The 13,849-nt window shown below is 36.1% G+C and overlaps 1 protein-coding gene across 1 annotated transcript; it reads right to left on the reverse strand.

Annotated features, from left to right (window-relative positions):
* Positions 1-844: 844 nt before the first annotated feature.
* On the reverse strand, positions 845-5,226 carry LOC116207113 (uncharacterized protein At4g04980). Its single transcript, XM_031539968.1, has 9 exons — positions 4,726-5,226; positions 4,096-4,272; positions 3,909-4,001; positions 3,699-3,825; positions 2,281-3,601; positions 2,041-2,206; positions 1,769-1,933; positions 1,532-1,684; positions 845-1,426 (listed from the first exon to the last, which is right to left on the reverse strand). The coding sequence occupies exons 1-9, from the start codon at positions 4,798-4,800 to the stop codon at positions 1,223-1,225; spliced, it is 2,481 nt and encodes an 826-aa protein (XP_031395828.1). The 5' UTR covers positions 4,801-5,226; the 3' UTR covers positions 845-1,222.
* Between the last annotated feature and the right edge of the window lie 8,623 nt (positions 5,227-13,849).

A 13,849-nucleotide genomic window follows, 5' to 3' on the forward strand; every position in this document is an offset into this window, starting at 1 on the left:
TTTCATTGGGACCCAAAATTCCATACTGTCGGCCTTTTGCTAATTAAACTTTGCGCCATCAGGTTATGGTGCTTGTGATGCGATAGAGTACTTCAAGATGAAATACCAACGGCAGCTTAAAATTTACTAGCTAGATTTCTGAATTCTTTCTCGACTGTCCATGGCAATTGGCAATCTAGCTATTCTCCTAATTAACATCATCATCATGGGACAAATGATCATTTTTTACAAAAATCCCCCTTTTTTTGGTATTTGGAGATTCGACTAAAATAAGATTGTAAGTAATTTAGTCAATGTGTCCGCCCAATGATCTTGTTATTATGACCGAACCACTTATTTTTATAAATCAGTTGGGAGACACGTGCATTACACGTGATACTACAAAATTTAGAATAATGGAAATAATATTTCTTCTATTTTTTAGAAGGGTAATGTACAAACAGTAGAATACTTTTGAAAATTATTACATTTGCAAAATCATAAGTTACGGAGCTCATGATTCAGGAACATAACATATATATATACACACACACGCACATATTAACGAAAAAAGAAAAGAACAATATGGAAAAAAAATATTTACCTGGTTGAATTAATTATCATACTATCGACAGCGATAGTTTGAGCTTTGTTCTATATTTAACCAGCTAAAGGTTTTTCCATAATATGTTGAAGTTGAATAGTAAAATTTGAAACGCAGAATTGTGAGAAGGAGGTTTATGCAGTGACATCGCTCTCGATTTGGGACCAATACTATCCATGGCTGAGTGTTTCTTCTCTACTGAAACACGAGAATGAGATCCCGGGCAACTTTTGAAGGGGGAAATCGTAATAACAACTGCAATGAAACAAATACTCATTAGAGTCCATCATTTAACATAAGAATAGTCTTTTATACGCCATCTGATGCTGAGTAATAATAAGGGTCGTTACTAAGCTCAGTCTTTTTTTTTCCAAGTTTTTTTTTATAAGAAATTCTCTCTCTCTCTCTCTCTCTCTTTGGCATTTGACACACTTTATGCAGTAGTACTTAATATAGCATCCTAGGATACTTAATAGATGTACTCGAACCCGTCAAACATTTACACGGAAAAAAGCGAAAAACAAAAAAAAAACCTTGAGATATGATCAATTCCCTCAGACTCATGCCATGCAATGTCTGTCAAGCGGTAACACCGTCCTATACGGTTAGAACTTCTTAGGTACTTATGTAATAGATCGGTTACTGGTGTTGTGGATCAGTCTCAATCTCGTGCGCCAGCTCCCTAGTAAGCTTGTCTGCCCGGTCATCGTGGCCTCCAGCAAATGTATAAACCCGAAATGCAAACTGGAAGGCCCTCCACAGCATCTTCGTGCATCCCTTTCTTCGTCCTTCGGTTTTCGGCCCTTTCTCTTTATCCTCCATTGCCTTCGCTTCTCTCCTTTCCTGAGAAAAATAATGTCCAGATAGTAAGTTGTGAGTCCATCTCTTCTTATTCTGTCAATATCCATTTCGCTCGAAAATGATATGTCAAAAGTCCCATGGATATACCTTGAGAGCTAACTCCATGCAGCTTGAAGAGACATCGACGATTGCTTCCTTCACTCTTAGGAGGATGTCGAAGTCGAAATGGATGTTGTGGCTCGTAAACTTCTTGGATTCTTCGTCCTTCACTCGCTCGAGCTTGTCAAGTTCCCCTTTGATCTGTACAATAAAATCCCTTCCTATTAATTTTTTATTACTGCAATGGAAAATATCGTATGCCATTCTTTATGGGAGTGGGAATACCTTATTGAAATATCGCTCGACCTTGTCGAGGAGCTGCCCTAGTGGAGGCTCAATCTTAAAGTTGTGCAGTTCGACAATTATTGCATCCAGCTTTTGGTATAGAGCTGCTGCAGTTCTTATTGTTTCCAACTTCTTTCCTGGAAAGCCCTCGATTCTCGCTAGCACCTGTCTCGGAAAAGAAACCGAGGGCATGATATTTCAAGTAATATGGATCTAGCTAAGCACAAAGGATCATTGATACAGTAAATAACATATAGATACAGCTGGCTTGCCTGTGATTCGTCTGTCAGCTTCTCGAGAATAGATTCGATATCCTTGTGGAATTTGAGCAGCTCTGCCATGTCCTTTGTCTGGAAGGAACTAATCTTAGCTTTCATTTCCGTAATTGGTTTCGTGTACTTCTGAACATCTTCCTCGATCTGTTGAAAGTAGGCGGACCTGGACAAGGATAAAGGAGAAGACGGTTAGATTTCATTTAGAAAAGAAAATGGTTTCAAAGTATTAGAACATGCCTTTTTGTCATCTCCGCTAATGCATCAGCCATTCCTTGTTTCCCTCCAGCAGGGGCCCCGACTAAACCTTTTCGTCCATTGGCCGCTTTACCATTGAGGCTTGACCCTTCCACCCTCCCTTTGAGAAGCCTGTAGAGGCTACCGATGTGGGTTGACCTCTTGAGTTTGGTACTCGGCCTGGGGCGCAAAGACCTTCCGGCGCAACCTGGAGGCGGTGGAGGCGGAGCCATTCCTTTCCCAGGGACCCCTGGGGGTGGCGGGGGAGGGGGACCTCTTGCTGCTCCTGGGGGTGGTGGAGGTGGTGGAGCCATTCCATTCCCAAGTGGCATAGGAGGCTGGGGTGGTGGAGCCGGACTTCTTGTTGCCCCTGGGAGTGGAGGTGGGGGAGGCAGAGCCATTCCGTTCAGTAATGGCATTGGGAGCGGGGCTCGAGGAGAGGGCCCTCTTAGAAGCTCAGGTAGTGGAGGCGGTGGTGGTGGCGCTACAGCCATTGGCCCGGCCTGCATAGTGGATTGTGTTGGAGGAGGTGGTGGTGGCACCGGAACTGCAGGATTTGCCTTGGCAATGTTCGATGATTGCGGTGGAGGTGGAGGTGGAGTAGGAGAGGATGGTGGCAAGTTATTTGGTTGTGGTGGCAGGGGCTGTGCTACCGGTGGAGGTGGAGGAGTAGGAGGCAATGGTGGCAAACTATTTGGTTCTGGTGGCAGGGGCGGTGCTACCAATCCAGCCTTGTTCTGTGTCACCGCCGAATGCTGTAATGGGGATGATGCCTGTGGAGATACGGATGTCTGATCAATTCTCACCTGTTCTTTCAAGCTAATGTTTGTTGCTATTGTAGTTTTGGGGATGTTCTGGCTATGTACATCATCTCCGATACTTCCTTTTATGACTTTCTCAACTTGGCCTAGCTCGATGGTCGCGGCTCTAGTTAGTTTTGTATGTTCAACTGCTTTACAATTTGAGTCTGCAATATTGTTGGCTGGAAATTGTAGGTTAGAGAATGAGTAAAGAGCGAGGCGCTTCACATCAATCGGGTTCAACTTCCCGAGTGCCTGAACTCTGAGCGGCCCAAGAAGTGGATGTACATAAGAGGCCTCCTTCATGAGAGGACCTTTGGGCCGGTCGGGAAGAACCGAGGTTGGGGTAACTGGAGACCGGCACGGGCTATGGTTACCCACGAGTGACTCTGCTGCCATCTTGTCAAATGCGCTCTTCTCGATCTTGCAACCCTTCTTCTCTTCATCCTCATCCTCATCCATCATATGAAACTTCTTTCGAACTATCCTGATCAGTCCATCGAGCGTCGCCAACACAATCCTAACTGCAAAACGAGGGAAAAAAGGTTCTCATAATTGACAAAATGATCAAACCGATGGGGAATACAATTGTGCCTCAAGTTTTGATGATATATAGCATACCTATTTTATCCAAATCCTTGTCCTCTATATCATTAATCGCATTGTAACTGGCTCTGTCTATCCATTCTTCATTCTTCTTCCACGAATCGCCAATAGACTTGAGAGCAGTGCAAAAGTAGGCCAGTCCCTATCAAAACCATGTAAAGCGATCAATTACAGTTCCTCCAACAAATTCGATATTCAATAATCCGAAAGTTTCCTTTTCCAAACCTGCTTCGTTGCTGCCATTCTCATCTCTAATTGTCCTTTCGGTATGATTTCAGGATAGAGCTTGTGGAGGTCCTCCATCGTCTCAATCACCAACTATAGCAAAGGAATCATCCCGACAACATTAGCCACAAGCAACTTAATTAATTCATTATAGGGCTTTCATTATCGAGTTGCATGAGAAAAGTACCTCATCTATGGAAATCGACCAGTCACATAGAGGTAAGTCCATAATGTCCCTAAAGAGGGATATTTTTCTACGGAGCTCCATAGTCAGGATCTTGTCATTGGAGCACCTGCTCGAGTTGTTGGACTGCGAGCCTTTACATTCCTTTTGATTCCCGAATATCTCGGCCTCTTTCATTGCCTGCATAATTGATTCATTATGTTATCTTCCACGAAAGCTCGAAAGTTCCTTAACTTTCTAAAATGCTACAGAGCAGGAAATTATGCCTAACGGGCATTACCGTCTGCGTTCTTCAATGAAAACATAAATCTTGATGAAAACTGGAGATTTATCCCATCAAACTGCTTTGTGAGGCGAAGATATTGATATCTGTTGTTCTCATACTGATAAGTTGATTTTCAGGAAAAAAGGCCACTTTACATTCGTACGAAACCCGGGATGAAGAAAAGCATTTAAGTACATCCATATTGTTAATGCCATTTATGTTGTGTCTCATTATAATATATTTGACAGATGCCGATAAACATACGAATGGAAAATTTCGTGAAACATATGTGTAGGCACAAGCAAAACTTATTTGGTCTTTGCCCATAAAAAGACATAAAAATAGATGTTTCGTTTTGCGAGTTTTACCTCAAATCCGCATGACTTGCAGGACCCGCAACTGTACAAGAATGACGGGACACTAGAAGAGCTCCTCAAGGCCATGAGTCGGTCAGAGAAACCGGGAATGGAATAGGAGAAGGAGAACACAGGGGAACCGAGCACGAACCACGACAACAAGAAGAAGATCAAAAAAGAAGGAAATGGTGGGTAATTACAACTTCCTCTCGCCCGCGATTTCTCAGGGTTCGAGATGGAAGGACCGAAGATCAAAATCTTATACACGGAGGAAAAGAGGAGTAGGTCAAGCACGAACTATTATGGTACAGGGCCTAGACCTTGGGATGAAGAAACTTTCAAAATTTTGAAATGGGAATTTACATTGATTAGAAAATAAAGAAAAAGAAGAAGAAATTATTACGTGAAGAGCATAAAGAGTGATGAGGAACAAAGAACAGAAAATAGAATGTTTCTTTTTCTCTTTCTTTAGTTGGAAAAAGGGTGAGAGAGGGGCCCAAGGTGGGAACAGAGGTGGGGAGGCTTTTTTAAGGAGAGGGCTTGAGGCAGGCAATTGTTTGTTGGCAAGGTTGTTGGCAGTTTTTCTAGATTTAGTAATAATCATTAAAAAAAATTTAAAAGAGAAAATTAGGGGGGGGGGGGGGGGGGGGGGGGGGGGGGGGGGGGGGGGGACAGAATATACACGGTTTTTGTTTTTGTTTTTTCTTTGTTTATATGATTTTGTGTCGTTTTTTTTTTTGTAATGGGTTTCAAGTAATCCTCCCCTTAATTTTAGGGAAGGAGTGAAAGGCTCGAAACGGCAAAGTTTTGACGGCCAGCTAAGATTTAGGATAAGATAAACTCTTTTTTTCTTTTTTTTTCCCTTCGGTATGTACCATCTAATGTATAGAAATTCAATGTCCCACTAATTCAGATTCGTATCAAGTCAGTTCATTAAGAAATAGAATTATTCTATTCGTGGATTTTATTCATTCACAAGACTCGAACTCTAAACTTTACTGAAGATAAATAAACATTGAACCATCTAAATCAACTCATTTTGTTAGATCAACTCTCCCTTATAAGTAACCAACGAATAAATTCCTTCTCTGTGTTTTTCCCCCTTTTTTGTTAGAGATTTCTGATTTTTCAATGAGGTGCAATGACTAAGAAAATTATCAACCTTTGTTCTTTGATATTATTGATGTGGATGAACATAATAGTAAAATATTATACCATTAATAATATAACATAGACATGGCATTCATAGAGAGAGACCGAGCGAATGGAACATAGATGTATGAAGCAACCCATCTATATAAATATACTTGAAAGTTAAGCTATTTCGTGAAATGTCAGAGAGAATATAATTCAAATTCCATATTGTCGCGATTATAATTCATTTTCGTTTATTTTTAATTGTATTATTATTACTTTGTGTTTGTAAAGCTTCTTAATTAAAGGAGCTCCATTTTGTTCAATGAACTTTAAATTATCTAAAGAGTTTTCTTTATATTAATGTGTCTGTTGAAATAATGGTTGAAATAATAATGGAGTATAATTATTAAGTTAATTTGCATATCATATATTAATTGGTGAAAGAGAGGTTTTTTTTTTATTTTCGGTAAGTACCTTGATATTGAGAAGTCCAACGAACTATACTTGATTCAATTAGAGATGGATCGGTTCATCAAGGAAAAATCTTTTTCAACCAATCAAGAATTTTCTCAATTCACAATACTCGAATCCTAGTTTTTGTTTAAGGATAATGAGTATTAAAACATTTAAATCAATCCATATTGATTGAGAGGTATTAATCTTTCTACCAAAAAAAGAGAGGTATTATTGTACTTTCCAAATAATGCTTTTGTCAGCCCCTACGCTTCAAAGTTCAAGGTCCCAAAAAAATTGGGTGGTCTTACTGTAACAAACAGATAATTTTTTCGGCTATATAACCAACAAATAATTTTTATCTCAAGGCCCTATAACTTATTAAAAGAGACTATATAAATAGCAGATTGTTGCTCAAAGTGCGGGGGAACAAACAGAGAGAGAGAGAGAGAGAGATAATAGAAGAGAGACTATAAAAGCTCTTCAAGCACTCTTATAGATGTTTTCAGCCAGGAAAAAAAAAACACCTCTCTCAAGGATGTGTATTTGATGAATGAAAAGTAGAAGCTCAAATTTCTATCGACATAATAAACTCTAAAAAATTTTAACCTATGTCCGATATGTATATATAAGTAGAAGTAAGGCCCTTGCGTTTGTGTTGGGCTGCAACTCTCGGGGCTAAGGAAATGATCGTTGAACAGTATTAGGTACGATAAATGAAAAAAGTAATCTTTAATAAGCAAAATCTATATATAATATAGAATTGTAAGACAATTGGAAGGATTAACATCACAGCTAAAATATGTCAAATTACCAAATCCTTAGTTTCTCATAACTCAGTCCTTCACATACTCTACGACATTAATTAAATACTTTCATTTAAATAAAAAAAGTAAAGGAAGTATGCTAGACTCAGGGGAAGAGTCCACAATGAGAGGGTGGGGCATCCGCAGGCGGCCCCCACTCCCTCCCCTCTGAGGTCACCGGCATCCCTTTGAGATTATCGGTGCCCTTTGAGGACATTGGTAATCCCAATAATGTAGTAGAGATTGTCAGCGAATGTCATTAGTCCCTAAATTGATTTTTTTTTTGTGGTATAGAAATTGACTAAGATTTTAAGCGATCAAGTTTATTCTTAGGCGCTAACTTGTAAAAGTTTTATTCTTTGAAAAATAGAAATTTCAAACTCAATTTAATAGATGTACATAGCCTCTACAGTTTTTTTTTTCCGGTAAGGTTTTTTTTTCGATAAGGATAGCCTCTGTACGTTAATACACTTTAAAAGGCATACAAATTAGTAAAACATTAACTACATTTATTAACTTTATAAGTTAATAGAAAACCATTTATTACTCAGATATATTAAAGTCAAATAATGTATCTGTTGATTCTACCCGCATGTGCCGCTGGCCGACTATAATGATTTATGTCAAAAGGCTCATGGATGGATATTGAATTGGAAGAGGAAGAACAAAATTAAAAGTAACCTATCAAAAAAAAATTAAAAGTAAGAAAATAAAAATTAACAATTGGAGACTAAATGTGAAAAAGAAACAAAATTATTTTGATGTGGGCTTTGGATGTGCGAGATGAGATAGTAAAGTAAGGTGAGGTCGACACATGAATGAAAAGGGAGGGAGAAGAATAATATTAAATGTAAAAAAAATTATTCTTCAACTCTTTTATTTTATTTTATTTTAAATTGTACCATATTTAAGTGAAGAATAAGAAATATCATTTTCGACTTTTCAACTATATCCTATAAATGGAGCGGTAGTTTCAAAAGTGAGCTTTTTCGCTTCAATATTAGAGAGACGCATCATCTATTTGTTCATGAAAGTAATAACTTTGAGACAAAAGTTTACTATATATAGAGACAAAAAAAACTTATTAGCTTTTAAGTGTAAAAATTTAGAAACAAAATACTTTTTATGTCTAATTTTCTGTCTTTATTAATCATTTGTGTTGTAGCCACGGCCTAACAAGATAATGATAATTGCAATGCAGAAGAAGAAATAACATCAAAGCCTCCTATTGAAAAATGTTTGACTCGTTTTCATATACCTTATATCATTTCTTATAGTAATTATTTGCACTTTAAAAGGCCAATCTCATTTAAAAAATAATAATTTTTAAACATTAATTTGTAATAATTTATGTATATAAGTCAATTATTATAATAATAATAATTTGCAACAAATGATCTCCAATCCATATGCATCATCATATATTTTATATTAATTGTTAATAGACATTTATCATATAATATAAATTTAGTAATTAGGAAAAAAAATTTCACGCTTTTATTAAAACAATTTAATTGACATCCTTATTTGTATATTTTGACTTCATTTTGCTATGTTACAAATTCTTTCTTCTATTGGACTATTATTTTTTTTTGAAATTCTATATATGATCCCTTTTTTTCGTCTTTATATTCTTTACGTTGTATATACTCATTTTAACATATCTATTATCATTTCTTATAAGGTTATTTTGATTTTGGAAACACACTTGCTTCTTAAACACAATAAAATATTTTCATTAATTAAATTCAAGTTTCATACAATAACCAATTCATAAAATTACATTAAATTTAAATGGTTGAATAAATATTTTACAGTTGAGGTCTCAACTATTATGTGCTATATATTTATGTAATCGATTGTATATTAGACAAATTTCCTATAGATATTCATACAAACTTGATTACACATTTTTTTAATATAAAATTTTATAACATCCTTATTTCCCACATATGTAATTTTTACCTTTTATATTACCGTAACTTCATATATAAAATAAAATTTAATCGTATAATAAAAATTAAATTGACATCAATTGAATTATTATTTCTTAATATATTTATCTATCGCTTATTTTTCGAAGCTGAGCTTTTTCTAATAGGTTGATAACATATTGGATTTTGATAAAAGAATTCACATGATGAAATCAACTATCTTTTTAGTAAATTGTTTTAATAAAATCGTAACATAAATGACAAATGAATTATTTCTTAATTTTAATTTTATGATAGAAATTAGTTTAACACCCAATCAAATATTTAATTGTTAGTATACTTGTTCGTCACTTATTTTTTGAAATTGGCCCTTTCCTAAATAGGTCGAATAGATATTAGACTTTTATTAACGAACTTCACATGATTAAATAAACTCTCTTAATATTTCTAATATATTATTTTAATATTTTTCATTAATGACATAATTGTTATTAATAATAGTCAATTTTACTTTTATATGGATTGTACCGTAATTATTTTTATGATGAAAATGGCATACATTAATTCGAGATAAAAAAGCACTTAATAAAAAATATATTCTTGTATAAAAATAAAAAATTACAAAAATATTAATGAATGACATGAAAAGAAAAAATTGTTGCAAATACATTTTAAAATAGAAATGGTAATACAGATTTTTAAAATGAAATACAATCATAAGCCCATTAGTACTTTTGAATATCAAGTTCATTAATAAGATAGGTATACCGATTTGCATCCAAGCAGACTAATTGCGTACATGCATAGATGAATTGACTAATTAATTTATAATATATAATGCTTGGAATACTTAACCAGGTGAGAACACGTGTGATCTTTGGACTCTTTAACTTCCGCCATGTGTCGTCACGTATGCAAGGTCCCATGTGATTTCCCATGTGATTTCTGCTACACGCCGCTATATTATGTTTCTTAATTACATAATTACTATTTCAAAAAATAAAAAGTTAATAATGAAAACATTTTATATATTAATACAACACCAATTAAATAAAAAAGATGTATTAGTAATGTTTATAGAATTACATCGTCGTATTAGTAACAATCTATAATTTTAAAAAAACATTACACGGATTTTCCCAACTCGAATAAATATATAATATATAATGCCTTGAACATTTAACCATGTGAGGACACATGTGATATTTAGCCTCTTTAGCTTCCGTTATGTATCACTACGTATGCAAGTTCTCATGTGATTTCTGCCACATATTGCCATGTAATGTTTCTTAATTACATAATTACTATTTCAAAAGTAAAAAGCTAATAATAAAAACATTTTATGTATTAGTACAACACCAGTTAAATAAAAAAAGATGTATTAATAATGTTTATAGAATTACATCATCATATTAGTAACCATCAATAATTTTAAAAAAATATTACACCGATTTTGCCAACTCAAATTGGTAGAATTATAATGTTGTATTGAGAAAAAAACACATGTATTGAGAAAAAAACACATGTATTAAGAATCAATATATAATGCCTGGACCACTTAACTGGGTGAGGACACATGTGATCTTTGGCCTCTTTAGCTTCCATCATATGTTGCTACGTATGCAAATTCCCATGTGATTTATGCCACATGTCGCCGTGTAATGTTTCTTAATTACATAATTACTATTTTAAAAATAAAAAGTTAATAATAAAAGCATTTTATATATTAGTACAGCACCAGTTAAATTTTTTTTAAAAAGATGTATTAATAATGTTTATAGAATTACATTGTCGTACTAGTAATAATCTATATTTTTTTTTAAAAAATTACACCGATTTTGCCAACTCGAATTGATATAATTACAATGTTGAATTGAGAAAAACAAGTGTATTAAAAATCAATATCTAATGTCTCGAGCACTTAATCAGGTGAGAACACGTTTGATCTTTGGCCTATTTAGCTTCCGCCATGTGTCACCACGTATGCAAGTTCTCATGTGATTTCTGCTACATGTTGCCATGTAAAGTTACTTAATTATATAATTACTATTTCAAAAGTAAAGAGTTGATATTAAAAAACATTTTATATATTAATACAACACCTATTAAATAAAAAAATATGTATTAATAATCTTTATGGAATTACATCGTCGTATTAGTAACAATCTATAATTTAAAAAAAAAACATATAGCACGGACTTTGCCAACTCGAATTGGTAGAAATACAATGTTGTATTAACAAAAAAAAAGTATTAAGAATTGTTGGAATTACAATGCCGTATTAATAAACCATGACACAAATTATACCTATTCGATTTGCTAGAATTGCATATTATTTAATAATTAAAATATTTGTGAAATTCAAAATTAAATTTGTTGTTTTAATACGAATTGTAAGATTTACTATTATCTATACTTACTATAAAAGTGAGAAGCTCAATTATTGTTTCTCCGCATATCTTAATTCCCATTTCGCCCTTCAATTTGTCTTTTCATATTTCTATAATTCCCATTATACCCCTGCTTCAAGTTAGTGCTTCTCTTTTGCCCAAAATTAATAGTACCTCTTCGGCAAAATGAAAAACTGCCATACTGCCATTGTACCTTTCCACTTTCCAGGAAAATGGAACAAGAACCCGTTCGTAGAGCCTTTTTAAATATTGCAGGTTATTAAAGACAAGATATTATGCCTTTTCCATGCATGGTTTCCATTTTTTTTTTTTACTCATCCGATAAAGTTTCCAATTTTGTTTTTTGTTTTTTCCTTGTGGTTAGGTTCCATCTTTTCTGCGATTAGTTAACTGATGGGAGAAAACAGGCAACTCATCCGAGCCCTCACCGTCACCTCATGCCTGTCGGTCCGCCACTCCGTCGTCAACCATGCCTGTCAGCCAGGCACTTCGTCGTCGATGTTGCTGCCAGACACCCACTGGCGCGGCCTCACCACGGCTGTCGTGGCAGGAAATGGGCCACCAATGGTTGGGTTTGCATAGAAGAGAGAGAGAGCCGGGTGAGAGATCCACCGGAAACTAAATGTCACTATACTGTGCGCTCATATGTATGTACATATATCTGATCGAAAACGGTAGGGTGAGAGAGTTTGTGATATTTTGATCATTTATCACACATCATTTGGATGACAGTTTTTGCTGGGAGATATATATGTATGAAATTGAGCATCGTTTTGCTGTTGAACCAACGCACGTTGGTGCTATTGCAGATCTTTTAGTTTTCATTGTTTCGTCGACCAGATTGTTCAAAGCAAATGGTGCAGACAAGGCACCGGAGTATTCTTCAGCCAATCACTACCGGCATGGTTGTGGGGGCCGAAATTGAACCACGGCCGCCCGGTGGATCTTTGTCCTTGGGTGTCTCTGCTCTCTCTATCTCTCTCTCTCTCTTCGATTCTCACTTTCTCGAGCTGGGTGGCCAGATTTGGGTCACCACAGGCACGTAAGAGGTCGTGATTGCATTTGAACCTTTGTTGAATTGACGACGCAGTGCCGGGCGTGCGGACGATCATGAATTGCTTTTCTTCTGACATTTCCATCGGAGGTCTGGGTAGCTCGTATTGAAAATTGGGTAAGGTCTGGGTATTAAAATGCGGAAACGGTGAAAACTGATTCTAGTTCCGATTCTTGCATAAAGGGTACCCAGAATCGGAACCGGAACCGATATCCGGACACGGATAATAATTTCTCCCATTATATATATATAGTTATATTTAAATATTCATATATTTAAAAAATATAGTCACTAATTTAAAAAAAAAAATCTAAATTTATGTCGACATTCTGTTTTACATGGTTATTAATTATAAATGAGACATTTTCAATTTTATTTAGCGAGACAAAAAAATTTACAAAATCCAACAGGTTACCTGGAACCTATGGTATAATATAGGTTCCGAGTAGGTTTCAGTTTCAGGACTCAACATGGTAGGATCCGATTCCAAAATCTTGGAACTTGTCTCTTATAGGATAGGGTCCGGGTATTGTGAAAAAAACAGGGTACCCGGACCCGAATACCCCTAGGGGATAGTTTATTTGTGAAAATGTATGTATAGCCATAAATGGACCACATTTAAAATCGGGTCAAGTTTTGACTGTTCAACTTATTTGAGGTTGCACATCTATACCCGGAGAAGAGGTTAGGCATACTATGTTTAACCATTGCCACTTGCTCTAGGACACTCTCCGTACTGCGTTGCGCTCAAACAGTTGAGCAGCCGCCGGCCAACAACTTCCTTCTCTTCTTCTCTTCATGTATGTGGGCTGCCTGCCCCCGCCCCGACCTTGGCTTAGCAAGGGATGAAGGGAAAGCTCAACGAGCTTCCCGCCATTCTTGTAACCGTCACCTGTAATTCGCGCAAGTGTGTCCGCACCCCCCGAATGGACGAGAAAGAAAGGATTTCTCGGAGCAACCCCCCAGGTTCCAGACCCAGGAGTCCCGCTATTTCAGCCCATCGTTAGTTCTCTTGTTATTTTATTTGGGCTCGTGGCTTGCTATCTGGGCCCAAATTTCTCAACGTCCTAGTCCATTCTTGATTGTCAGATCAGACATATGCACACCGATTACATATCAAGCACACGGTATGAACGATGCGATTCATCGAAGCTTCATCAACAATTGCCTTGAAGTTTCAAATCTCGAGTCCAAGCTTAGGATTTTTCACGGGATCGATAAGAGGAGTGGGGTGCGGGTACATGATTTAGGGAATTATGCAATAACTCTAAGCAGATTTATAACAATATTCGGTGAGAAAACTCCCAACACGTTTGGACTAGTAACTTATTATGGCACTCG

The sequence above is a fragment of the Punica granatum genome, chromosome 5, assembly GCF_007655135.1.
Source record: "Punica granatum isolate Tunisia-2019 chromosome 5, ASM765513v2, whole genome shotgun sequence".
Taxonomy (NCBI): Eukaryota; Viridiplantae; Streptophyta; class Magnoliopsida; order Myrtales; family Lythraceae; genus Punica; species Punica granatum.

Bases quoted from the DNA above. Each gene is read 5' to 3' on its own strand.
- LOC116207113 (XM_031539968.1), bottom strand. From the start codon at position 4,800: ATGGCCTTGAGGAGCTCTTCTAGTGTCCCGTCATTCTTGTACAGTTGC. The intron at 4,273-4,725 runs GTAAAACTCGCA...TCAATTATGCAG, and splicing joins GCAAGTCATGCGGATTTGAG to GCAATGAAAGAGGCCGAGAT. The intron at 1,685-1,768 runs GTATTCCCACTC...TTTATTGTACAG, and splicing joins TCGAGCGATATTTCAATAAG to ATCAAAGGGGAACTTGACAA.